Source organism: Sycon ciliatum, chromosome 10, assembly GCF_964019385.1.
Source record: "Sycon ciliatum chromosome 10, ocSycCili1.1, whole genome shotgun sequence".
In the NCBI taxonomy this organism is placed as follows: domain Eukaryota; kingdom Metazoa; phylum Porifera; class Calcarea; order Leucosolenida; family Sycettidae; genus Sycon; species Sycon ciliatum.
Window position 1 is genome coordinate 15,854,544 of NC_088652.1, and position 26,845 is coordinate 15,881,388.

Here is a 26,845-nt window from a genome sequence, read left to right on the forward strand (position 1 = left end):
TGGTCCTTGATTTGCCACATTATTGTTTAGCCTTAATTTGGCCGTCACAAGAATTCAGCGTATTCTTGCAGTTTTTTTTCTTTTTTTCGGCTTGTATTGGACCAATTAAGCATGTTTATAAGTTTGAACTGAATATGTCCATGCGTTATGGAAATATTTATATGTTCCCAAAAGGGAACGTTGGCCGGATCGCGTACCAAAATGACCATGGTTTTTATGAAGGGAAGATGCAATATGATATAATGGATTATGTTGTCTTCTAAGTGTGTGTGGAGCAATGCAAACATGAACAAGCAGTAATGGAGAAGAAAAAAAGATTTAATAGTCGTCAAAGAGTGTCCAGCAATGTTTCTTAGTGTTTTCGGCTGCTACCGTTCGCGTCTCGTATACACCGTGGCATTCGATCCTCGATCGAAATGCAGTCGAACTCCACACTGAGAAGAGTAACATATCGTGGTTTTTCTGCACCATTTACAACGACATTGTGTTGTCCACATTCTTGTTGTCAAACGCGCTTGTATTGCACATCAACAGCAAGACACTGGTGCTTCTGGGCGCGGTCGGCTATAATAAAATAGGACGGCGATCTCGGGATGAGCCTGAATGTAGGACATTGGCTTGGGGCTCACCGCTACTTGAAAAATTGGCACTCTCAGATCAGTTGTAAGAATGTGGAGCCAGACAAAAAGAATTACAAGGAATCTCTCAAGATTGTCGGTCTCCGAGCTAATGTTGGCCTTGTCTGTATCGCGGGTATCGCGCAGTATTTTCTCGTCCAATAGTGTTTAGAGATGTACAGGGTGTGTATACCTCGCGATTGGCAAGTGGGTGATGCTGTAGTGATCTCATGGTGATCGTGAAGGGATTTGTCCAGTTCAATTTCAGGAGGCATATCGTAAACACCAGTCTATTTCACCCAACGCGTTGTTCCAGCGGGTTGGCGTTTTTTTTGCGGTCGTGTTCACTATCAACAGGAAAGGGACCAACATCATTATCCTCTCCATTCGTCACGTGGTAGTTGTCTAGGTCCATATCTCTTGCAAGTTTGATGAAACCCTTATCATCCGTTGAATCATCTGATTACTACTCTATTTCATCGTCCACGTTCAGATCAACGAGAAGTAGTGAGCACACATGCTCTTTCCCTGGGCACAGCAAATTCACTGCATCAGAATCACGGAATCATTAGCACCATGCAGTTGTGAATTTGCAGTGCTCAGAGAAGGAGCAAGTGTGCTCACCACTTCTTTTTCGAGTTCCTGAGCTGCAGGATGCCTTACCCCTATAGCGCTTACTTTCAGATTGCCAGTAATCGGTGGCGCTAGGACTAAGTCCTGAAGTGTGTTGGAGTTCTCAACAATGTCCTTAGCTTCCATTGGAATCACTTTTGCGTCCCTTTCCAGAAAGGACTCTGCTACTCGTAAACCTTTCCCTCTGCCGTACCACATTACAGCTAAAGCGATATTTTCTGACAAAAATGCAACCGCGCGGAGGAAAAGATCATCGAAAGTGCAGGAGAACGCCATAAAGCATCCATACTTTGCTGAATATTGTTCAAGTGAATCTTGTTACACAAAAGAAAACCTACTTCAGAAGTATATTCCTTTGGAGACTGTTTAGCAATCTTTACTTTGGCAAATGTCAGCCTCGCACAGCATTGCTGTATTCCGCATGCTAATGAATCACAAATATATGACCAAATTTGGTTACCATGGAGACGGTCCAATTACCATCAAAACATCAAAAAGGCTCCATCAGTTATATATCCACGTTTACGGATGTTACAAACAAAGAATATGCGCTAGATATACTGGTTCCTGAAATCAGGTGAAAATGAGGTATATCTGGGTCTCGGATCTGGCCAACGTTCCCTTTTGGGAACATCGAAGAAAGACGGCGGGTTTCTATGTGCCATGATCAAATTTACGGTGAATCTTCAGGCCAGTTGGGTGGCCATAGTAGCAGAGTGCACTTCTAAGGTGTGGATTACTCTGAGAAAGACTGTTTTTCACACCAGAATTCTCAATTTCTGATGTACGGCCGAATACCGATAATTCACGACATTAGACACCCTTAGCAAACAACGGTAACGCTATTTTTTACGGTACTCGTACCTTGATCACCCAAATAGCGTTGAAGCTGCAGCGTATAAACGTTATGGGGGCTGATTTATCGTTGTGACCAACGGTACGTGTTTTGGCCAAATATTGCATAGTCCGTACGCATTTCACCTTGTATCGCGTATATGGTGACAAAAATGGTTGTACCGCGCGAAATCAAAGCTACTCTCGTGGCAATTGCGTACTAAAAATAGCGTGCATCTTGCTAAAGGTCGAACCCAAATCACGGTATTTTCCCCCTTACGATAATACCGTTACAACATAACGTTTTTTGCTAAGGGTGTCTATTTTGAGTTATATCCCGATACTTAAAAATTTCAAAAGCCTGACAAATATTCCAAGATTCATGATCATCAGCCTTCTAGATATGTATATAAACAGAAAATGCGGAGGAAAAATGAATTTCCCTTGACCAAATCGCATGCGGAAAGAAATGTTCCCTTTTGGGAACATTGGCCTGATTAAGGTTAATTAATACTATACGCGATGTATTACTACAAGCGATAGACCACTTTACACATCATGCATGGTACCAAACAGATCGTGGCACGCATAGTCAGGCTCAGTGTAGTGCTACCTAACTGTGGCCATGTACTACAATTGGTACATGACTAAATAAAAGCCGTCTAGCATTGTACAAACACCTTTTTTTCGTTTTTCTTTTTTTTAATGGCTTTCTCCTCTTTCTCGAATGGTTTACAATCTGTATCTCAATTATTTGTGGGTTCAGCAATAAAGGATGTGACCTAGCTGTGGTCCAGCACAGTGTGGAAACTCTCGCAGAAACTTCCGGTCCCGGAAGTCTATATTTGGCCACGACGGCCAGCAACTAACAACACGTTCATTGGATCAGTAATCCATCGTATAAATGGAAAACATTTGTGGCTAACCGCGTCAGTCAAGTCCAAGAGATATCACGTTCATTGGATCAGTAATCCATCGTATAAATGGAAAACATTTGTGGCTAACCGCGTCAGTCAAGTCCAAGAGATATCGAAGAAGGTCGGCATTGTGTGGAACCATTGCCCGGGCCTTCACAACCCAGCAGATTTACCATCGCGTGGAAGTAGTGCACAGCAGATCCGTAGTCCGTTCTGGAGGGGCGGACCAACCTGATCACGGAGCCCAATGACTGGCCCACCGCATCCTCAACCGCAGCTACAGATGAGTCCAGTGTAGAAGTACGAGTGCCAGCCACCACCTTTAGTCGAGAATCTGATAAGGAATAGTGGCTCCGATTTAGTAAGTGGTCCAGGGCACAGGGCATGGTGACTCGGATGTTGCAGTGGTAGCACACTGAGCCTCGTGCTGAACTCTATTTTGCAGCAGACAACGTATTGTACCGCATCGTTCAAGCCGCATGTTTCACTGAGGATCTTGAGCTGATCAAGCAAGGTCAACCAGTGAAGCCTGGGTCGAAGGTGTATCAGTTTGCACCGTTTCTGGATGAGCATGCAGTGCTCAGAGCCGGGGGACGACTTCAGCACAGCGAGTTGGCGTGTGGAGCCAAGCACCCCGTCCTGTTAGGAAAACATCATCTGACCGATTTGCTGTTGGAGAAAATGCATGTTGAAAGGATGCACCAAGGTGTAGAAGAAGGAGTCTTGTCGTTCATCCGTCAGAAATTCTGGATTATCGGTGGTCGACGAGTGCTACACAACATTGCTCAGCGATGTGTTACATGCCGCCGCTACAGGGCTGAGGCTGCCTCAGAAGTCTGCCCGCCGCTGCCAGAAGACCGAGTTGTTCACGAGAGGCCGTTCGCAACTACCGGCATCGACTATCCTGGTCCGTTGTACGTGCGCCGTGGTGAGTCATCTCCGAAGGTATGGATAGCATTGTTTGTGTGTGCCACCACCAGAGCAGTTCACTTGGAGGTGGTCGATAGGCTAAGTACTGAGTCATTCTTGATAGCATTTCGGAAGTTTGTCGCGAGACGTAGTTTGCCGTCTCGGATCAGGTCTGACAACGCTACAACGTTCAAGGCGGCATCTGACAAACTGAGTGTGCCACGGATGTTCAATCCTCCAGCTGCACCATGGCATGGAGGCTTCTATGAGCGAATGGTTGGTACAGTGAAGAGTGCCTTGAAAAAGGTAATGGGACCAGCGTTGCTGAAGGTCCAGGAGCTTGAGACCCTCTTGTATGAGGTTGAAGCAGTGGTGAATAGTCGTCAGCTAACTTATGTGTCTGATAGCCTGGATGAGCCACCAGTAACCCCTGCAATGATGATGGGTAACATTTGGATGTCGTCAGCGAAGCCAGCAGGTACCCCGGCAGATGTCAGCGAGATTGCGTTACCTCAGTCAGACACTGAAGCATGTCAAGAATCGTTGGGAGGTGGAGTACCTAAGTCAGCTGAACAAGCACCAACAGACCATGTCGCGCCCTTTAGCTGTGGGTGATGTTGTCTTTGTTCTCGATGATACCAAGCGCAAGCAGTTCTGGCGTTTAGGACGGATCATCGAGTTATTCCCTGGTCGAGATGGTAAGCGTCGTGTTGCCAAGGTTAAGTTGAGTACCAGTACCCTGTTGAGGCCGATCCAGAGGTTAGTGCCATTAGAAGTATCGTCACATGACGTGGCTCCTGGGCTTGCTGATGCCGCTCCACTCGCTATCGTCCCTCAGCAGCCAGCGTATGAACCGTCCGCACCGTTACCACCACCACGGCAGTAGGAGATGACGCGTTCTAGGCGCGTAGTCAGAGCCCCGGATCGTTTTTGACTTGTGTGCATTGTTCTACGGCGGTGAGAAGCCCTTTGGTGGGGAGAATGTTGCAAACGACCAGTTCTCAAGTGGGAAAGGCCTTCGCGCTTATGGCATTGTATTCGTTGCAATGTTGTTTTTCGACTCCGCCGTACCGCTGATGTTGCTGCATCGCATACGCTATATGCGCTGTGTGCGTTTTGCTGTATACGCTGTTATTTCCCGTTTTCTATGCGTATGTTTTGCATGTACGCTGTTTTGCATGCAATAAATAGCTGGTGTTATTAGTGTTCACTGTTAATTATTCGATGAAGTGAAATATACTGTGTAAAGGAAAAGAATTGTCCACGTGCCGTGTGGTCGTACGATCCTGACAATTTAGAGAATCTTAGAGGGTTCACAACAATAACCTACCGTGGGAGAAACGAACAGAGCATGCTCCTCACACAAACTGTAATACACTGGTCACACTTTTGGAAGAATGGCGATCAAACGTCTTACTTTGATTCTAACTGACACAAGTAACGCAGCAATCAGTAGAAGAGGTGTCATTCTCGCAACTTTTCGTTTGAACTGGATGATAAATCTACAGCCATGCACGTTTTTGATTATCCAAATGTACATCGCTTGTGAAAATCAGCCGCTGTTTACATGAGTAACGACCGTTTTCACCGTGCCTCGTACTATTACCGCGTGTGCAGTGGAGCGAGACACAGATCAGAGCGTCCATTACAGAGCGAGATATCTCGTCACTAGCACTAAAAGGGTGAATATTTGGCCATATTTCTACACTGGAGAAGTGTTATATGCGCAGAGAACACGCCCGCTCACGGCCAGCAGTGGCTAAGGCACAAAAACCCATAAAAAGGCACTCTTAGAGTTTCCGTTCATCTTCTTGAATCGCTTCAGCAAGATTGTTAGTCGTGCGTTTTGGTTGTGTACTTCGTAGACTTTTGGAAACGACCAGCCATAATGACGGGACATTTAAAATATTCAAAATATTATTTGCACCAGGTTATGCCAACCGTGGTTGGGTTATCCTCTTCCGCTGCTGCAAAGCTTGAAATACATCATAAGAAAATCCTTAAAATCCTCCTCCGTCAACCCCGCATGCTCTCATCTTCCGCCCTTTATAAAATCGTTCATACAACCCCGTTATCACATGGACGCAGTGCACACCTGGCTTCTCTTTTCCATTCTATTAATCTTGAGTTGTGCCCACCTTATCTGATGTGTTTTAATTGGTTCTCATCTTACCGGCCAATGTTACGAGAGTGGGTGATATCCAACCGCGGCGATGAATAGAAATAAGGGGAGGGAAAAAGAAAGAGTAGCAAAACGAACAGCAGCAACAACTCCGTAAAGAAAGATAATGTCAAATAAAAACAGTGAAAAACACAGAGAAGCAAAGGACATATGGATAATGAGCTATGTGTGTCGTAGTAAATAAGGGGCGGCACGGATCTTTAACAGGCGGAGTTAGGTCAGGTCCTTAACTTCTATGGGTAGAGTGAGCCAAACAGAATAAGCAATAAAGAGAGGGGAACGCAAAAGAGTGGATGAGTTACACTTAGGGAGTAAGAGCGAGTTTCTAGTTCTTAGAGAGGAGAACCAATTAAAACACATGAGATGAGGTGGGCACAACTCAAGCTTAATAGAATGGACAAGAGAAGCCAGGTGTGCACTGCGACCATGTGATAACGTGGTTGTGTGAGCGATTTTATAAAGGAAGGATAATGAGAGCATGCGGGGTTGACGGAGGAGAATTTTAAAGATTTTCTTGTGATGTATTTCAAGCTTTGCAGCAGCGGAAGAGGATAACCAAACCCTATACGTATCTGCATACTCAAATAGAGGGCGAAGGTAGGCTAAATAAAAATGAAGCTTGCAAGAAAGTGGGAGGTAGCAGCAGTGGGGGGAGAGAATTCCTAAGGATTTACTTGATTTTTTACAGATATCTTCGATGTGAGGTAGGAGGACCTCATGTCATATACTAGTTTGACTTAGTTCACGCACATTATGATCAGGTGACTGTAGAGCTCCTGATAAATAATCAGTGCTTTGCAGGATCTTATCCAGCAGATTACTGAACCAACCCATGGGTCCAACACCCGGGAATAGTTGTGGGCGGATAATGCCGGCATTATATCGAGCATTATACACCACCCGGAGCATTACGAGCATTATAAAGCATTACGAGGCTAAAAATGGCATTATACGACGTTTTACATGACTGCATAGTAGAACTACACACATTGTCAATTCGTCATGTACATATTCGTACCAGCTATAGCGTTGGTCCTTGATTTGCCACATTGTGAAATTAATACTATACGCGATGTATTACTACAAGATATAGACCATTTACACATCATGCATGGTACCAAACAGATCGTGGCACGCATAGCCAGGCTCAGTGTAGTGCTACCTAACTGTGGCCATGTACTACAATTGGTACATGACTAAATAAAAGCCGTCTAGCATTCTACAATAACCTTTTTTTTCGTTTTTCTTTTTTTTAATGGCTTTCTCCTCTTCCTCGAATGGTTTACAATCTGTATCTCAATTATTTGTGGGTTCAGCAATAAAGGATGTGACCTAGCTGTGGTCCAGCACAGTGTGGAAACTCTCGCAAAAACTTCTGGTCCCGGAAGTCTATATTTGGCCACGACGGCCAGCAACTAACAACACTACTGTGTTACTTACTTTTGAAGATCAAGGTAACCATGGTAACAACGCCGAACCAACGAAACAAATGATTATGTGAGCCAGCATGGAACGGTGGAGGTGCGCAAACGCACACATTCCAGACCTTACCCGATTGCCGTCCACAATGTTACAAAAAAATCTTCATCCAAGCAAGAGTCCATGTCTTTCTCGAAGAGTAACGCTGGACTTCCACGGGACATTAGCCATTGTGTAAGACCAGCTAACTAGCAGCCAACGCGGATGGCTGACTCGCCGCGATGCCGTTCTTGGGATTGGGAGGAAGCTGAGCTTTCTCCAGATGAGCTTTTGGCGGAGTCCTCTGATGATAGTGACGTCGTCGAGTTGGAAACTGCACATCCTGCCGCGATAGCGAGGAAACGGTCTTTTCAGAAAACAGCTATTACAAAGTCTAAAAATGTTTCCAAAAGGACGCGAGTAACTCATGGACTGCCTCGGAGCACTGAAGTGGCCGTCAGTACCGAAACACGAGTGCGGGAGTTCCCAGATGAGCGGCTCAAAAGCGACTGTGGAAAGTTAGTGTGCCTGGCATGCCATACAACATTGTCAGGGAAGAAGAGTATATTCATGTCCAATATTGCTACCGCGAGACATAAAAAAGGAAAGTCCCGTGTGGAGAGGGAAACTCAGAGGCAGAAGCTGGTCAAGGAGTCCTTCTTGGCGTATCCTCTTTGTTCCGCCTCAAGATGACTTTGTGTTTATACCTAGCGTACATGTTTACCTGATATTGTATTATGTGTTTAACATAGCACGGGTGCAATATTATGGCGTTTTTCATAGCTCAATACCGCAGGGGTTCAGGCGTTTATATTCCATCCGGCGAAGCAATATATATTTTTTTACATACATATTTTCCTTCTTTTACTTGTTATCGCGACTAAATCTGCCTCATAGTAGAAGAATAGGCAGAAAAGCCAGTGTATTCGGTGGAGTCACGAAGGGTCTAAAAGTCACCATAACCTACCGTGGGAGAAACGAACAGAGCATGCTCCTCACACATACTGTAATACACTGGTCACACTTATGGAAGAATGGCGATCAAACGTCTTGCTTTGATTCTAACTGACACAAGTAACGCAGCAATCAGGAGAAGAGGTGTCATTCTCGCAGCTTTTCGTTTGAACTGGGTGATAAATCTACAGCCATGCACGTTTTTGATTATCCAAATGTACATCGCTTGTGAAAATCGGCTGCTGTTTACATGAGTAACGACCGTTTTCACCGTGCCTCGTACTATTGCCGCGTATGCAGTGGAGCGAGACACAGATCAGAGCGTCCATTACAGAGCGAGATATCTCGTCACTAGCACTGAAAGGATGAATAATTGGCCATATTTCTACACTGGAGAAGTGTTCTCAGCGCAGAGAACACGCCCGCTCACGGCCAGCATTGGCTAAGGCACAAAGAGCCATAAAAAGGCATTCTTAGAGTTTCCTTTCATTTTCTTGATTCGCTTCAACAAGATTGTTAGTCGTGCCTTTCGTTTGCTTTCTTCGTAGCCATTCGAAACGACCTACCATAATGGCCGGCTATTTATATCATTCAAATAATTATTTGAAACAGGTTGAGCCGACCAAGGAACAAGCAGGCATCTTTCTTCACGTACTCTTTGACGCGCTAAGGGCAGAATCGGTAGACATTCTGGAAGGCAATTCTACAATCCGTTCTATTGAGAGTCCGGTTGTCTGTTGGGGAGTTCCTCGATTTTCTCCTGATGCCGAAGTTTGGAAGGTCGTAAACGGCCAGCCTTATGTTATGTACGCTTCACTCGCAAGCGTAATGCAGGCATTCCGAGACGAATTTGCAGGATACAGTCTTTTTCACTCCACCCCCGAGATCGAAAAAAAACTCAACCAACATCCTGTACCAAGTTATAACCAAGTGATGACTGAAGTGAAGTTTATTCGGCCTACGGACGGAATTATTGCGAAAACGGCATCTATAATGTTTCGACTTCAGGCGCGTATAGTCAATGATACTGAAATACATATGACGGTAGGTAGATTTGTTTTCGATATCCTTTCATGAGCGTACTACGTATTGCAGGTGGAGACATTTTTCGTCAAACAGATTACCCATGTTTGTTTTAACCTGCAATGTCAAGCGCGGGGCGAGTCATTACTTTCCAATTCACCTGTCCGACCAAAAAAACATCTGTGGCAAGCACAAGCCCGAAAAAACAGACACATACACACGCGCACATACACCCACACACACACTTTAGTTTTTGTTGGTACTGATCAAATTCCTAACTCTACAACAACATTTCTGTGCTGGCTTCGAATCGGGTTTGTTTTGTTAGTTCTGACCCATGGCTTGCGTTGCCATGTGTAACATAGTTTTCTTTTGCTCTGTCTTTCCCACAATACTGATTTATATATATATATGGCTGGTAGTCTATGTTGGTAAATGTTTCCCTCACAATGGGATGCGCTCTATCTATAGTATCATAGTGGCGCCCGTGCACCCATTCAAAAGAGTATGATACTTTCTCCCAAACACTCAGTGTTAAATCTTTTTTCTTTTCATATTGATGACACGTAGAGTTGTATTTATTTTATTTTATGGTGCGTGGTTTTGGCCGTGGTGCCGAGACTTCTGGTCGGCAGAGCCATGAATACGTCTACTCTACTGCGGAGTCTAGGTGTGGCCCCTGTTGGATTGCTGTAATGTTTTGTGCTAGTCCCTGTACCAGTGTCAGTACGTGAATACAATAATAAAAAACTACTTCAAGCAAATCTTTGTTGTCCTTCCTCTCTTATACCTATCGTCCAATTGTTGATTTCAATAAAGTACCTTGTCACGTGATATTGGTAATGGGTAATACTTGTATTGCACCAGTCGTGTGGTAGCTTGGAGGTCACACTAGTTCAAACACTATACGTCCAATTAAGGCACGCGTAAATGTGTGGTGGTGCGGGTGTACGTGCTTGAGTTTGTTGTTTGTATGCGCAATTAGCCATGTCCCTCACACAAACAAATCATCAAATTGGCATCTTTGGATTGAGGAGTGCTGGTTTCGAAATAACGGGTTTGAAACTGAAAGTCGAGCTGCTGTTAGCTCAGAGTAGAGCTGCTGTAAGATCAGAGTAGAGCTGCTGTTAGCTCAAAGTAGAGCTGCCGTTAGCTCAAAGTAGAGCTGCTGTTAGCCCAATGTAGACCTGCTGTTAGCTCAGAGTAGAGCTGCTTTAAGATCAGAGTAGAGCTGCTGTTAGCTCAAAGCAGAGCTGCTGTTAGTTGAAAATAGAGCTGATGTTAGCTCAACGTATAGTTGCAATGCTAATTGTATGTAATAATTATAGTTCAAGGAAGAGCCGCAGCCAATAGCTAGATATCACCAGTTGTGAGAGTGGACCCGATCAGTTGGTGCGATAATTACAATGATGGGGTGAAAAAGTTGGATAAGGAGGGATGTTGAGAAAAGAAACACTGCTGAAGCGCGATCCGTTATCTTGAAGAACAACACATGGCAAGCAACATTTTTTTACTTTTCAGAAAAACTGGTTGGCTCACCTGGGTGGCATTTGTGATTACTAGTACCGGGTCTCAGAAGAACAAAGCGCATGACGTCAGCCTTGAATGCCGTACAAAGCAATGCAGTGCAGTGTGTGATCTAGATCGGATTTTTGCTAACCAGTACTAGCACAGCTAGGACCCCAGGACATAAATCATCTTCAATCTAAATCCAAGATCTGTTATTGGAACAACTCGTCCTCGCTTCAACACCACCTGTTATTTGTTAGAAAAGACTGAACATGGTTTGCAGCTTACCGCACACATACTATAGCATGCCTCTCAAGCATAACAATATGATGCAATGGCTCTGACCAACACACATCACAGAGCCGTCAGAAAGTAGTTGTGCAATTTTCACAACCTTCAAGCAGAACCGGGTTTATTATGACACTACAGATTGGTACTCGTTCAATACAGGACCGTGATCACCTAACCCGAATCAAATTCTCAAGTTTTCTTTTTGAACAATTGTTCGTTTGTACTTGAATGCCATGGAAACAAACTTTGATGCTGATTGGAATAGGGAAAGTGACTTTTAAATATGGCTCGGGAGGACACACATCCTAGATGAAATTACGTCCACAATACGTAAAAATTGACTTGAAGGGATGATTGACACTCTGTGCCTCTTTATTAGTGTGTCCATGTCCAGATCGACGAGGGATTGACTTCTGGATAAGGTAGGAGGACCTCATGTCTTGTACTAGTTTGACTTCCTTCACGCACGTTATAATCAGGCGACTTTAGAGCTCCAGAAAAATAATCAGTGCTTTGCAGCATCTAATCCAGCACATTACTGAACAAACGCGTGGTTCCAACACCAGGGAACTTCTATCGTCAGACTCGCCTGGCGATGTTGATACATATTTTCCTTCTTTTTCATGTCATCGTGATTACATCTTCTTCATAGTAAAATAACAGGCAGAAAAACCAGTGTATTCGGTGAAGTCATAAAGGGTCTAAAAGTCACCATAACCTACCGTGGGAGAAACAAACAGAGCATGCTCCTCACACATACTGTAATACACTGGTCACACTTATTGAAGAATGGCGATCAAACGTCTTCCTTTGATTCTAACTCACACAAGTTACGTAGCAATCAGGAGAAGACGTGTCATTCTCGCAACTTTTGGTTTGAACTGGGTGATTAATTTACAGCCATGCACGTTTTTGAGTGTCCAAATGTACATCGCTTGTGAAAATCAGCTGCTGTTTACATGAGTAACGACCGTTTTTACGGTGCCTCGTACTATTGCCGCGTGTTCAGTGGAGTGAGACACAGATCAGACCGTCCATTACAGAGCAAGATATCTCGTCACTAGCACTGAAAGGATGAATAATTGGCCATATTTCTACACTGGAGAAGTGTTCTCAGCGCAGAGAACACGCCCGTTAACGGCCAGCATTGCCTAAGGCACAAAAAGTCATAAAAAGGCATTCTTAGAGTTTCCTTTCATTTTCTTGATTCGCTTCAACAAGATTGTTAGTCGTGCCTTTTGGTTGCGTTCTTCGTAGACATTCGAAACGACGAGCCGTAATGGCGGTATATTTATATCATTCAAATAATTATTTGAACCAGGTTGAGCCAACCAAGGAACAAGCAGGCATCTTTCTTCGCCTACTCTTTGACGCGCTAAGGACTGAAACGGTAGAATTTCTGGAAGGCAATTCTGCAATCCGTTCTATTGAGAGTCCGGTTGTCTGGTGGGGAGTTCCTCGATTTTCTCCTGATACCGAAGCGTGGAAGTACGTAAACGGCCAGCCGTATACTATGTACGCTTCACTCGCAAGCGTGAAGCAGGCATTCCGAGAGGAATTCGCAGGATACATTCCTACTCACTCCACCCCCGAGATCGAGAAAAAACTCAACCAACACCTTGTACCCAGTTATAACCAAGTGATGACTGAAGTGAAGTTTATGTCGCCTACGGGCGGAATTGCGAAAACGGCATCTATAGGGTTTCGACTTCAGGCGCGTATAGTCAATGATACTGAAATACATATGACGGTAGGTAGATTTGTTTTCGATATGCTTTCATAAACGTACTACCTATTGCAGGAGGAGACGTTTTCCGTCAAACAGATTACCCATGTATGTTTTAACCTGCAATGTCAAGCGCTGGGCGAGTCATTTTTTTCCAATTCACCTTTCCGACCCAAAAAACATACGTTGCAAGCACAAGCCCGAACAAACAGACACATACACACGCGCACATACACCCACACACACACTTTTGTTTTTGTTGGTACTGATCAAATTCCTCACTCTGCAACAACATTTCTTTGCTGGCTTCGAATCGGGTTTGTTGGGTTAGTTCTGACCCATGGCTTGCGTTGCCATGTGCAGCATAGTTTTCTTATGATCTGTCTTTGCCACAATACTAATTTTGTATATATATATATATCTGGCTGGTAGTCTACGTTGCTAAGTGTTTCTCTCACAATGGTTTGCGCTCTATCTTTAGTATCATAGTGGCGCCCGTGCACCCATTCAAAAGAGTATGAACGTTTCTCCCAGACACTCAGTGTTAATTTTTTTTCTTTTCATTTTGAGGACGCGTAGAGTTGTATTTTTTTGTTTTTGGTGCGTAGGTTTGGCCGTGGTGCCGAGATTTCTGGCCGGCAGAGCCATGAATACCTCACCTCCAGTGCGGCGTCTCGATGTGGCCACTGCTGGATTGCTGTAATGTTTGTGCTAGTCCCTGTACCATTGTCAGTACGTGAATACAATAATAAAAAACTACTTCAAGCTATTCTTTATTGTCCTTCCTCTCTTATACCTATCGTGCAATTGTTGATTTCAATAAAGTACCTTGTCACGTGATATTGGTAATGGGTAATACTTGTATTGCACCAGTCCTGTGGTAGCTTGGAGTTCACACTAATTCAAACACTATACGTCCGATTAATGCACGCGTATATGTGTGGTGGTGCGTGTGTACGCGCTTGCGTTTGTTGTTTGTATGCGTAATAAGCCCCGTCCCTCACACAAATAAATCATGAAATTGGCATCTTTTGATTGAGGAGTCCTGGTTTCGAAACAACTGTTATCAAACTGAAAGTCGAGCTGCTGTTAGCTCAGAGTAGATCAGAGTAGATCAGATCAGAGTAGAGCTGCTGTTAGCTCAAAGTAGAGCTGCTGTTAGCCCAATGTAGACCTGCTGGTAGCTCAAAGTAGAGCTGCTGTCAGGTCAAAGAAGAACTGCTGTTTGCTCAAAGTAGAACTGCTGTTAGTTGAAAATAGAGCTGATGTTAGCTCAACGTATAATTGCAAAGCTAATTGTATTATAGAAATATAAACTGCTTTATGGCAGTTTTCTAAAAAAGTTATTGCGTTCTAGTCCATGGACCCCGTTTAAAAAGTAAGAAATTAACGAAATGTGAAAGCCGAAAATTAAAATTTCACACAAAACCTCACGATAATGACAACACTTGAAATGCTGCTTTCAACACTAAACTTGTACTGCACCAACAATTCGCAACATGCATGCATAGGAAAGAGGATCACGAGGGGAAAAGGTTTTCTACATGTAGCTTTTAATTCTGTGTGTCATTATTGTGAGGTTTTGTGTGAAATTTTAATTTTCGGCTATCACATTTCTTTAATTTCTTACTTTTCAGACGGGGTCCATGGACTAGAACACAATTACCTTTTTATAAAATTCCCATAAAGCAGTTTTTATTGCTATAATTTCTTTTGTTTTTTCTGTCACCAATCAATGGAATGACCTACATGTATATCAATATGTAAATGATGGCCTTCACATGACCATTACTGTTCTTCATTTATTCACCATGGTTGGTTAACACCCACATCTCCCGTACTGGCTGATTTTCTTCTCATGCCATGAGGTGTTGTCTATAATAATAATAATAATAATAATAATAATAATAATAATAAAGGGTTTGCTCCCCACACCGGAGCTCGCGCTATTCCGCCGACTTTACTTGACACTTGACTACTTCGTAATAATAATAATAATAATAATAATAATAATGCAAGTAGTAATTTAGACCCTAACTAGCGCGAGAAAATGAGAGCTGAAAAAACATTACATCAATCAACGATATCAGGTGACAACAGATGCGATAAATTCACTACTAGAAAGTAACCATGCACCACAAACGAGAACTACTGATCTAAATTCACAAACAATTTCAACGTAAACAAATTTTTTTCTGCCTACACAAAATCGGCTTGGTAGTAAAAATGTAGATAGACTCCAATACACGCAGATACCTTTGACTACGTGAACGAGACCAAACAGAAAAGCAATCATCAGTATAACTAGAACGACAATCACTATTCTGAACAAAATGGTTTGCAACAGAAGATTCATACACCCTAACACCACTACTAGAACCAGTAGAAATTATCACATCTTATTTACAACTTCGAGTGCCGGCAATGCGAGAGCCGGTATGTGGGTAGGACCCTTCAGCACCTGGAGGCACGGATCCACCAGCATGTGGCTCTTCACGTTATGCCTGTTGAGGCACGGTCGTCAAGGCCTAGACGAGGTCGTCCCCCAAAGAATGGTGCTGAGACTGGAGGTGCACCCTCGCTGGGGACGGAACCAACTGGGGTGTCGTTGTCTTCTTCGTCGGCATCGGCTTGTTCGTCATTGCCTTCGTCTTTGCCGTCTCTTCCTTCTGTCCCGTCATCACCGTTGGTATCTGCGGTGTCGTCGTCTTTGACTTCCTTGGTACCGTCATCCGGTGTGTCCACCTCCGGTGGAAAAAAGCGTGGCCGGCCACCGAAGAAACCACCGGATGGTGTGTCTGCGGGACCAGTGACTCGCTCTAGGGCGAGGTTGGCGGAGTCTTTATCGTCTCCGTCGTTGTCGTCCTCGTCGTCGTCAGCATCTTCCTCATCTCCCTCCTCTTCTTCATCAACACCAACGGCCATTGAAACGTCAAAGGGAGCATCATCGCAGCAGGCAGTGCCAGTAACGGACGTGTCTTTGGTACGGACATCTACATCGGCTTCGTCTGGAGTGGCAGTAGCGGCAAGGAATGTCAGTCGGTTTCACTGTCACGTAATTCCAAAGTATGTACTGGTTCTAGTAGTGGTGTTAGGGTGTATGAATCTTCTGTTGCAAACCATCTTGTTCAGAATAGTGATTGTCGTTCTAGTTATACTGATGATTGCTTTTCTGTTTGGTCTCGTTCACGTAGTCAAAGGTATCTGCGTGTATTGGAGTCTATCTACATTTTTACTACCAAGCCGATTTTGTGTAGGCAGAAAAAGAATTTGTTTACGTTGAAATTGTTTGTGAATTTAGATCAGTAGTTCTCGTTTGTGGTGCATGGTTACTTTCTAGTAGTGAATTTATCGCATCTGTTGTCACCTGATATCGTTGATTGATGTAATGTTTTTTCAGCTCTCATTTTCTCGCAATAATAATAATAATAATAATAATAATAATAAGGCACTTGTCATAAGTATCCGAACGTTCTCGGTCCCTTCTCATCAAGGATTATACAGGGAATGGTTCAAGTTGGAAAGACTAAAACTTATATAGCGTAAAGATAATTAGATTACAACACTCGTCACAAGGTGGAAAATTATCAAGTTTAGCACGACACAACACTCGAAGGAAAATAATAATAGTGACAACAACATAGTGAGCAAATTAAGTTACATTGTTACCACCTCGACGAGGAGTAACACCAAACAATTGTAGCGACAACACATTTTCTTTCTGTACGCAAAGTTCAGGATCTAACTTACGAATATACAAAGCTTCTAACAAAGTCAAATGCAACGCACATCTACCACGTGACAATATTGAGAACACATTATCACTGTACAACTCACGACAATTGGTACGGGCTGACAGATGTTGCTTGATTTACGAAGTGCGCTTCTTAGCTCAATTGGGTGTTGTCTCCTCCAATGTCCCGTCATCTCGCCTCTTCGTGGCATCACCACTATCCGTCTCTTCGCGTTTCCGCGGCCTTCCACGTTTCAATAAAAATCCGCAATGGAGGAGACGTAGCTGAAAGGACACTGGGTATCGCGCACCCGACGGTTAGTGTCAAGAAACTAGGGGAAACATCACATGTGAGTAGTGGTCTGGTGGTGGTGACACGCATACGCCTATTAGTACCGTGCAATCAGATTCCCGTATATCTGCGCTGGAGGACAAGTGTAAGGCGGTGTTTACATGAGGCGTTTAAACCCGGGTTGAGTTCGACAGTCAGTTTTCAACCCGCCATGTGCATAAAATGAATGGCGCGTTTACATGACGCAATGCGCTTGACCCGGGTTGAAATTTCGCCCCGGGTTGATTTCAACCCTCCCCCCAAGGGGAGGGTTGAAATCAACCCGGGTCAAGAAAATCGTACAAACGTACTTCTGTGCGTATCTCGCGCCAGGTTTGAACGGCACTGCAGATGCAAATTTCGCGCGAACGGATTCACGTGACCATGCAGGACTGTAGAAGTGGACTTTTGGCGGCATATCAGTATTTGACCTGGGTCAACTGACTTCATGTAAACGCTCACCTCTTTTGTCTATCGTACAGACTTTCAACCCGGGCTGAACTCGACCCGGGTTGAAATTTCTTATGTAAACACAGCGTTAAGGAACAGGAAGCGCGCCTCAAGTCAGTAGAGCATATGCAACACATGTACACTGAACCGACCCCACTCAAAAAGGCTGGCGATACCGTATCCAAGCCGGGTGCACGTGGGCTGCAAATGCAGCAAGCCAACCAAGGGCGCCTCAAGTCAGTAGAGCATGTACAACACACTGCACCGACCCCATTCAAAAAGGTGGGCGATACCGTATCCAAGCCGGGTGCACATGGGCTGCAAATGCAGCAAGCCAACCACATGGATACCACTACAAGCTGTAGCACTTGCAGATCCACGACCCAGCAGCGCGTATGGGCATCAGTGCTCAATAGCTCCAGTGGCAACCGAGCACTTCGGCCCTCCTCCAAGCCATCGGTCACTGCGCAGCCACCTCTCCCAAAGGACCACCGCCAGCAAACTAACCAGCACCAACGACCCCAACAGCGACAACAACAACAACAAAAACAACAACAACAACAACAACCACAACAACAACAACAGCGCCAGAAGCAGCAGCAGCAACAACAGCACCACCAACACCACCAACACCAGCAACACGACGAGCAATGGAGTACAGTTACCAGCCGCAAACTGAGAGGTTCTCTTGGCTCCCTGCGGAAAGTATACTTTGTTGGCAATATTGATGACAGTTGCGACGCAGACTCCATAACGTCCCACTGTGTCCAGAATGGCATCACACCAACAGCTTGCCGCACCTTTCCTTCTCGCAAGCATGTAGGCACAAAAGCTGCAAGGCTTACAGTCCGTGAAGACCAATGTGCAGCCATCGAGGCAGATGGGTTTTGGCCAGCGCCCATTCAGGTTCGGCGATGGGACTTCAGCGAGGCAAATAGGCCTACAGCCACCAAATAATCGACCGTGTTCCCACTCAATCCCCATGCACCAGTCTTCTTACCTCGCATCTATCGTGCCCAACCCTGCTCAACAACAGCCACGACCTTGTTCCCACTCAACCCCCATGCACCAGTCTTCATACCTTGCACCTATCGTGCCCAACCCCGCTCAACAGCAGCCACGACCGTGTTCCCACTCAATCCCCATGCACCAGTTTTCATGCCTCGCACCTATCGTGCCCAACCCCACTCAACGTGTATAAGAGAACAACCTCCACCTGATACCACACCAGTAAACGCATCCCCCCGCAACAATAACAATAATTCTTGCATTCGGATATGTACCCTGAACTGTCGTAGTATGAAACATAAATTGGCTGATATTACAGACCTCCTTGACCACCATAAAGTAGACATTTTGTGTATAACGGAAACATGGCTAAATTCGTGTATCCCAGACGAGGTCATTAAGATACCGGGTTACGACCTGTTCCGTCGTGACCGGTCCCAGTGCAGCACTGCATGGAGCGACTTGGGTGGTGGTGGGGTAGCAGTCTTCTCTTCGTCCGCCCTTTGTGCTATGCGCCGCCGGGATCTAGAGTGCAACAATTCAGAGATGATAACTGTCGAAACAGGAGCTACAATCATTTCCTGTGTGTACCGTCCTCCAAGACATGATAGTCTTGCATTCTGCAACTCATTCAGTCATCTTCACCCCCTCGTTGACAACCGTCCAGTAATTGTCGTGGGAGACTTTAACTCCAAGAACAATGAGTGGAACAACGCAGACCCTACGAACACTGCAGGTAGACACATGCAGTCCGCCTTTGACGACTATGGCGTCACTATGGTCTCCAAGAACCATGGAACGAGGCCACCTAAAGATTCTAATCCGTCCCTAGACCTGATTTTAACTAATATGCCCCATCTTGTCACTTCATGTTACACATCCATGCCCATTGCAGACCACTGTCCTCTATTTTGCGCATATTCTCCACCAGAGAAACGCCACTCTAGAAGTACTGTCACCGCAGCCGCAGCCTCCAGAAAGGTTGACATGCACCTCCTCAGGCAGAAAATGAGCACACTACCATTGACCGAATGCATGCAGGGCACCAACGTGCACATCAGTTTCAGATGCATGGCCTACTCTGCACTGCTGGACCAGGCAATTCAGGCAGCAACGACCATCACACGCCGGAAAAACACCCAGTCGAACCAACCATGGTTCACAAAAAAACTTAAGACGCAACGTCGGCGAACTAACCGCCTCTATGTGCTCCACCGAAAGGAGCCACTCAACGATTCTTTACGAGCTGCATACAAACTCTCGCGCAACCTGTACCACCGGTCATTAGAAGACGCCAAGGACACATACTTGTCAACGCTCGGATACACAATGCTTGGCAAGGAAAGAAAGGGTGGCTATGCGTGGTGGAAACGTGCCAAAGCAATATGCAATATTGAACAAACAAATAAAAAGGCAATTCCAGACCTGCAGAACGGCAATGAAATTCACAAAACAGATCAAGCGAAGGCCGAAACGCTGTGTACCTTCTTTGCCCGCCAATGCATCACTCAGTGAACGCCGCCGAATACTGTAGCAACTAGTATAACAATCAATGAAGCCGACGTCGATGGAAACAAATTTGGATTCGGAAACATACGCCCTGTTGAAGTCTTCGATGCAGCAAAGAGGCTGCAACAACATGAATCATCATCAGACATCAACCTGACAAACCGTATACTAAAGCAATTCGCAGACATCCTTTCCCAATCACTATCAGTATTGTTCAACTACAGCCTTGATGATGGTGTGTTCCCGTCCTCCTGGTAATCATCCACTGTAATACCGGTGTACAAGAATAGAGGTTGCGCCAAAGAGCCTACCAATTACAGACCTATATCCCTTCTCCCATGCATAGCGAAACTAATGGAAAAGATTCTCTCGGAACGTCTACTTCGATACTTGATGACCCATGGTGTAATTTGTAAAGGTCAATTCGCATATGTACGCAACAAGTCTGGAACGGACCAACTTATCTTGCTAACCCAATCAATGGCTGTAAATATTGATAATGGCACTAATTTTGACCTGATATCTCTAGATTTCAGGAAAGCATTCGACCGGGTCGACCACTCTATACTCCTAAAGAAATTAGGTAAGATTGCTACAGATTCGTCAGTAAAATGGCTGAAGAGCTTTTTAGGGGATTGACAAATTGAAGTGAAGGTACATAGCACTAAATCGAAGAAGCGAAGCATCAGCTGCGGAGTGCCTCAAGGTTCCCACCTTTCACCACTCTTATTCCTACTCTATATAAATGACCTGCCAAACGCTATGCAACATTGCACGCAATATCTATTTGCAGATGATGTCACCCTCCTACTGGCTTACAAACCTGAAGACACCCTCGCCAGTAGAGCGAACATGCAGTCTGATCTCGATGCATGTCAAACATGGGGCAGGAACAATGGAGGTGAATGCTCAGCAAGCAATACATCCGTGCTGTGCCATAGAGCTATCAATGATACACCTACTGAAGGAATCCAATACCAAATGTACAATGAGCCATTAACGGTGGTTTCTGAACTGCAACATCTTGGCATCACCTTGACCGACAACCTGGATTTCCGCAAACATGTCGCCTCAATAACTTCGAAGTTCAGATATCGAGTGCACCTACTGTCAATAATGTCCCAGCAACTTACGCCTCCGGCAATGATCATACTGTACAAAGGGTTCGTAAGACCTGTGATCGTAAAAAGCTGCACGGTGTGGTCGTTTGGATCTAATAAGAAACCCATGACCACTCTTGATCAATTACAGGCAAGGTTTGCTAGAGCTCTACTGAAAAAGAAAAAATTGCATTTGATTACACTTCCTCCAAATCTGTCTTAAATTCCAAATGCTCCCTAGAGTCACTAGCCTATCGTCGTCAAATCATCAGTCTCACTACTTTTCACAGATATGTTTTCCATCATCGGGATTACCTTGCTGATTTCCATTTCAAGATTACAAATAGTGAGCGACGACCAAACAAAATCATTCTTCCCAAATTTAAATCACTGTCTAAGTCTGTCTTCATGTTCCGAACTGCTATTCTATGGAACTGTTTACCAGTCTAACATCGGAAGCCTCGCTCTATAAGTTCAAAGCTGCCCTCAGGAAATTTACAGCTGACTATGCTTATGCAATCAACGGAATTCCGCCACCTTGCAGTTGATTTTCCCCATTTCTCCCCTCTTCAATCCCTACTTGTCTTTGTACATACATCTACATCTACTGTTCTTTCAATCAAATGAACCCCTCGATAGGCACATTGCCTTTGGGTCATTTCATAATAATAATAATAATAATAATTTGAAACTCGGGTATTCAGCCAATAATAAAAGTAGAAAGGAAAAGGACATAATTATGGAAACGAGTTAAGAGTAACTCTCCACCACTGTAACTAGATACTATATACAGTCAGAAAGTGCAACAACTAGGCACAAAACTGACAGAGTACTGAGACATTCGACGTCCTGACACCTAGCTTCAACACATCTCCGTAGCGCTAACCGACAGCCTTCCAACTTGGAAGGTTCAAGGTTATGGAAAGACCAAAGAGGGGAAGGCAAGCGCAACGAAAACGAGCAAAAGCTACAGTCTCAACGGAACAAAGAATGTCGATTGTCACTGGACGATGACGAGACCAGTAGGCGATTTGACAAAGCGGTCTAACTACAATTCGAAGCAGCAAAGCAGCACACCACCCAACTTGGGTGGGTCAAAAATTTCCCCTCTTCCCCTCTTTGGTCTTTCCATAACCTTGAACCTTCCAAGTTGGAAGGCTGTCGGTTAGCGCTACGGAGATGTGTTGAAGCTAGGTGTCAGGACGTCGAATGTCTCAGTACTCTGTCAGTTTTGTGCCTAGTTGTTGCACTTTCTGACTGTATATAGTATCTAGTTACAGTGGTGGAGAGTTACTCTTAACTCGTTTCCATAATTATGTCCTTTTCCTTTCTACTTTTATTATTGGCTCAATACCCGAGTTTCAAATTGCACACCTGATGAGCCGTCACCAACCATACGGCGAAACGTACGTCGTGTGAAACAACTTGTTTTGTAGTCAACTAGTCCATCACAATTTCATGCATGAGGAGTACTGTAGGAGTTTAGACTTCGGCTTGTACAATTCGTTCTCGCAAAGCTTCCCCCTTCTTAACTTATCTTTGATATTTTTGACCCACCCAAGTTGGGTGGTGTGCTGCTTTGCTGCTTCGAATTGTAGTTAGACCGCTTTGTCAAATCGCCTACTGGTCTCGTCATCGTCCAGTGACAATCGACATTCTTTGTTCCGTTGAGACTGTAGCTTGTGCTCGTTTTCGTTGCGCTTGCCTTCCCCTCTTTGGTCTTTCACTAACCTTGAACCTTCCAAGTTGGAAGGCTGTCGGTTAGCGCTACGGAGATGTGTTGAAGCTAGGTGTCAGGACGTCGAATGTCTCAGTACTCTGTCAGTTTTGTGCCTAGTTGTTGCACTTTCTGACTGTATATAGTATCTAGTTACAGTGGTGGAGAGTTACTCTTAACTCGTTTCCATAATTATGTCCTTTTCCTTTCTACTTTTAATAATAATAATAATAATAATAATAATCTTCACTAGTTTGAGGGAAAGAGACAAGCGGGAAAAGTCTGAAGAAAAAATTGACTGTCACCACCAATAATAATTAATAATAATAATACTTTTTTATACGGAGGTCATTCTGTGCAAGTTGCAGCTTGCTGTTGCAGAATTTTATGACTCTGTCATAAAATTGTCTTGTCTTTCAGATATTTCAGATTTCCTCACCCTCGATCAGATTTATTTGAGAAATGTAGCCAGGTGCGTGTCGCAAATGGTTTTGTTGATTCTGTGTTTTTAATGGTTTACATGTATTATCATGGGTTGTCGTGATAAGATCATCCTGCATCGTATTGCACTGAAATGGTAATCCTGTTGATGTCGATACAACTTTTGGAAGTAGTTCAATGACTTCAAACTGTTAGTCCACGATTTTTTAAAACAACACAGCAAAGGAGGAACAATAAACATGTACATGTATTAAAATGTAAATAAATACATAGGCCTTATGCACATTGTACAGATGTACGAAGTTCTGTACTAGGGCCGTAGGTGTGCACATACCCGGTTGGGTGTTCATTGTGTGCTATACATGCGTGTTTGACCCATTGAGCCTCATAATTCGCGGCAAACAATCACTTTTCCAGCTTCTTCACTTTGGGATTGAACTAACGACTCGCTAGATCACTGTCGACAAAGTGTTCGTATGAAATGCCTTCAGGGCCCATTTCGCTGTGGAAATAGCAATAAACACAATAGGGTCCTGCACATTCAACACCCAGCCGGGTCTACGGGATTCTACGGGATTTAGTGCATCTGTACAACGTGCATAAGGCCTATAGCTGAGTCCGACACCTCGTTCCAACAACTACACTGATCCTGAGGATAAAAGGGGCAAGGCTATGGTTGGAGGTACTGAGAGATAGACAAGGCACTCCACAATAATAAAATCTTACTCATCTTTTGGTGAGTATGAATGATATCCAGTCGAACCTCTTTAGGACGAACACCAAGGGACCGATGGTATTTATTCTGTGAGTTTGTCTTAACCTATTTTATAACCAGTGAATACAATTATTTCTCCAATAGACAAACAAATTTTCTTTTCACTACAGCGAAAGATTCTAAGCCACACCGATTCCTTGACTCGGCTCGTATTATTATTATTATTATTATTATTAGAAAGGAAAAGGACATATGGAAATAAAAGTTATAATGGAAATAAAAGTTATAATGGAAAAGCTGACAGGATCTCTTTTCTATATTATTAACGTTTCTGCTGTCGAGGCCTCCTTTTACGGGATACTCAATGACAGGTGATTTCTGAATTGACCAGCTTCCTTCGATTCATTTGCTTATGGCTCACCCTTTTATTAACGGAAACGTGTGCTGATGTTATTCGGATTTAGATCCATTCGTATCTCTTTGCCCTTGCCAACAGTGTGCGAAGAACGCGAGTTCACCTTCTTGACGGTAAGGCTTATGTTGCTGCTGAGGCTTAGATGTGTTGTCGAAATACTCATGTTCATTGTACATTGGTACGTTACAATTAAGGCACTGGTCATGATTACTTCCGGCATTCCGTGCTCCGATCATAGGGTAGAGTATGAATCAGTGGCATAGCATCGTTGGCAGTTCCCAATCTGGAGGGAAAGGTTCAAGGACGCATTGGCCGAGTACTAGTATGCAAATTAAATTCGCATATCAGGGAAAATCGCCATTACGGAGAGGTTCATGCATCCAGTGACTTGTTTGCTTCATACGAAACAAGCCAATGGGTGCAGTCTCGTCTCGTGAAAATCTCGTACGATCGGATTTGTTTACTCGAGTCTGGGCTGTTTGATTTGTGAGCAGTGCCGAGATTGCACTGCCCCAAATAAAGTTGCGTGCCGGTAGAGCAAGAATTACGATCTGCAATCTGTTTGTAGTACCTGCAAGAATGTGCTGTACATGTATCGTATATTCTCTGTTGTTGTTTCAGTTGCCGTCATGTTGCTAAAGAAAGGTTCAGTGACTCATTTCTTTCATGAAAGACGAGTCAATGGTTTGGTCTGGCTTCGAATCTTTCGCTGCAGAAGAAATCTATTCGTGTCTCTTTTGGAGAAATAATTGTATTCACTCGTTATAAAATAGGGTTAAGACAAACTCACAGAGCAAATGCTATCGGTCCCTTGATGTTCGTCCTAAAGAGGTTTGACTGGATATCATTCATACTCCCCCGAAGTCGTGTAACATGTTATTATTATGGTGTGCCTTGTTTATCTCTCAGTACCTCCAACGATATATCCTTGCCCCTTATATTCTATATAATTATATACTGCAATGTATTTGTAGAAAGGAAAGAGACATTATGGATACGAGTTAAGAGTAACTCTCCATCACTGTAACATGATACTTTATACAGTCAGAAAGTGCAATAACTAGGCACAAAATGTCTCTTTCCTTTCTACATTTATTTATGGCTCAACATCCGAGTTTTTGCAATGTATTTGTTTACATTTTAATACATGTTTATTGTTCCTACTTTGCTGTGTTGTTTTAGACAATCGTGGACTTGTAACACTTTGAAGTCATTGAACTGCTTCCAAAAATTTTATCGACATCAACAGGATTACGATTTCACTACAATATGATGCCGGATGACCTTATCACGACAACCCATGACTACAATTATAAACACAGAATCAACAAAAACATCTGCGGCACGCACCTTGTTACAATTCACAAGTAAATGTGATTTAGGGTGTGGACACCTGAATTTTCTGAAAGACAAGACAATTTTATGCAACATCCACAGAATGACCTGCGTATAAAAAAAAAGTATCACCGCCACTACCCATATGATTCCCTTGCAGAAGAACATGAATACATGTATGCAAGACTAGTTCCATTTTCTGCAAGAAGAGGCTTGCACATCAATGCGTATATATACTACGGTATTGAATTTGATATGATACACGTACATGTACATAGGGGCGCCCGTAAGAAGACCATAGGTCTGTGGGAAACACCCTTGTAAAATAAAATAATAACAAGAGTGCATAAACAAGAGTATGCAACTGTGGTTATGGGTCAGTGCGCGGCGCGCTGCCTTCATTACGTAACTTGCCTTCATCACGCTTTTAAAGCATGCATCCAAACTTTCAATTTCTCGCACGAGCCCATCCGTTTTTGCTCGATTCGTTCCAGTACCTACAAAATCTCTGAATTCTGGCGCGTGAACTCCAGTTCCGTACGAAAGTTCACTTCAAACTGGAGGGAAAGTGCGGTGTTTGATTTTCCGCAGTGCGCGGACTGCAGCTGAATGATGTAATGAAGGCAGCGCGCCGCGCATCTGGCCCATAGAAAAGAGATCACAGTTGCATACTCTTGTTTATGGACTCTTCATAATAATAATAACATGTAGCTAGAGGCACTACATGTAGGCCATCATTTATTTGGGCATTCCATTGGTGACACAATTATATCCTTTAGCCAAAAAAAAACAAAAGAAATTATAGCAATAAAAACTGCTTTATGGCAGTTTTCTACAAAATGTTATTGTGTTCTAGTCCATGGACCCTTCGGTTCCCCTGAGTTCCCTTCGGGAACGGATACGATAATTTACTTTACTTAGTCCATGGACCCCGTCTAAAAAGTAAGAAATTAACGAAATGTGATAGCCGAAAATTAAAATTTCACACAAAACCTCACAATAATCACACACAGAATGCGAGACGACCTTTTCCCCTCG

General features: G+C 43.9%; 1 protein-coding gene across 1 annotated transcript; it reads left to right on the forward strand.

The window, feature by feature from the left end:
• Positions 1-17,702: 17,702 nt before the first annotated feature.
• On the forward strand, positions 17,703-18,524 carry LOC135826698 (ras-interacting protein RIP3-like). Its single transcript, XM_065339299.1, has one exon. It carries the CDS (start codon positions 17,703-17,705, stop codon positions 18,522-18,524), a length of 822 nt encoding a protein of 273 aa, XP_065195371.1.
• Positions 18,525-26,845: the final 8,321 nt, after the last annotated feature.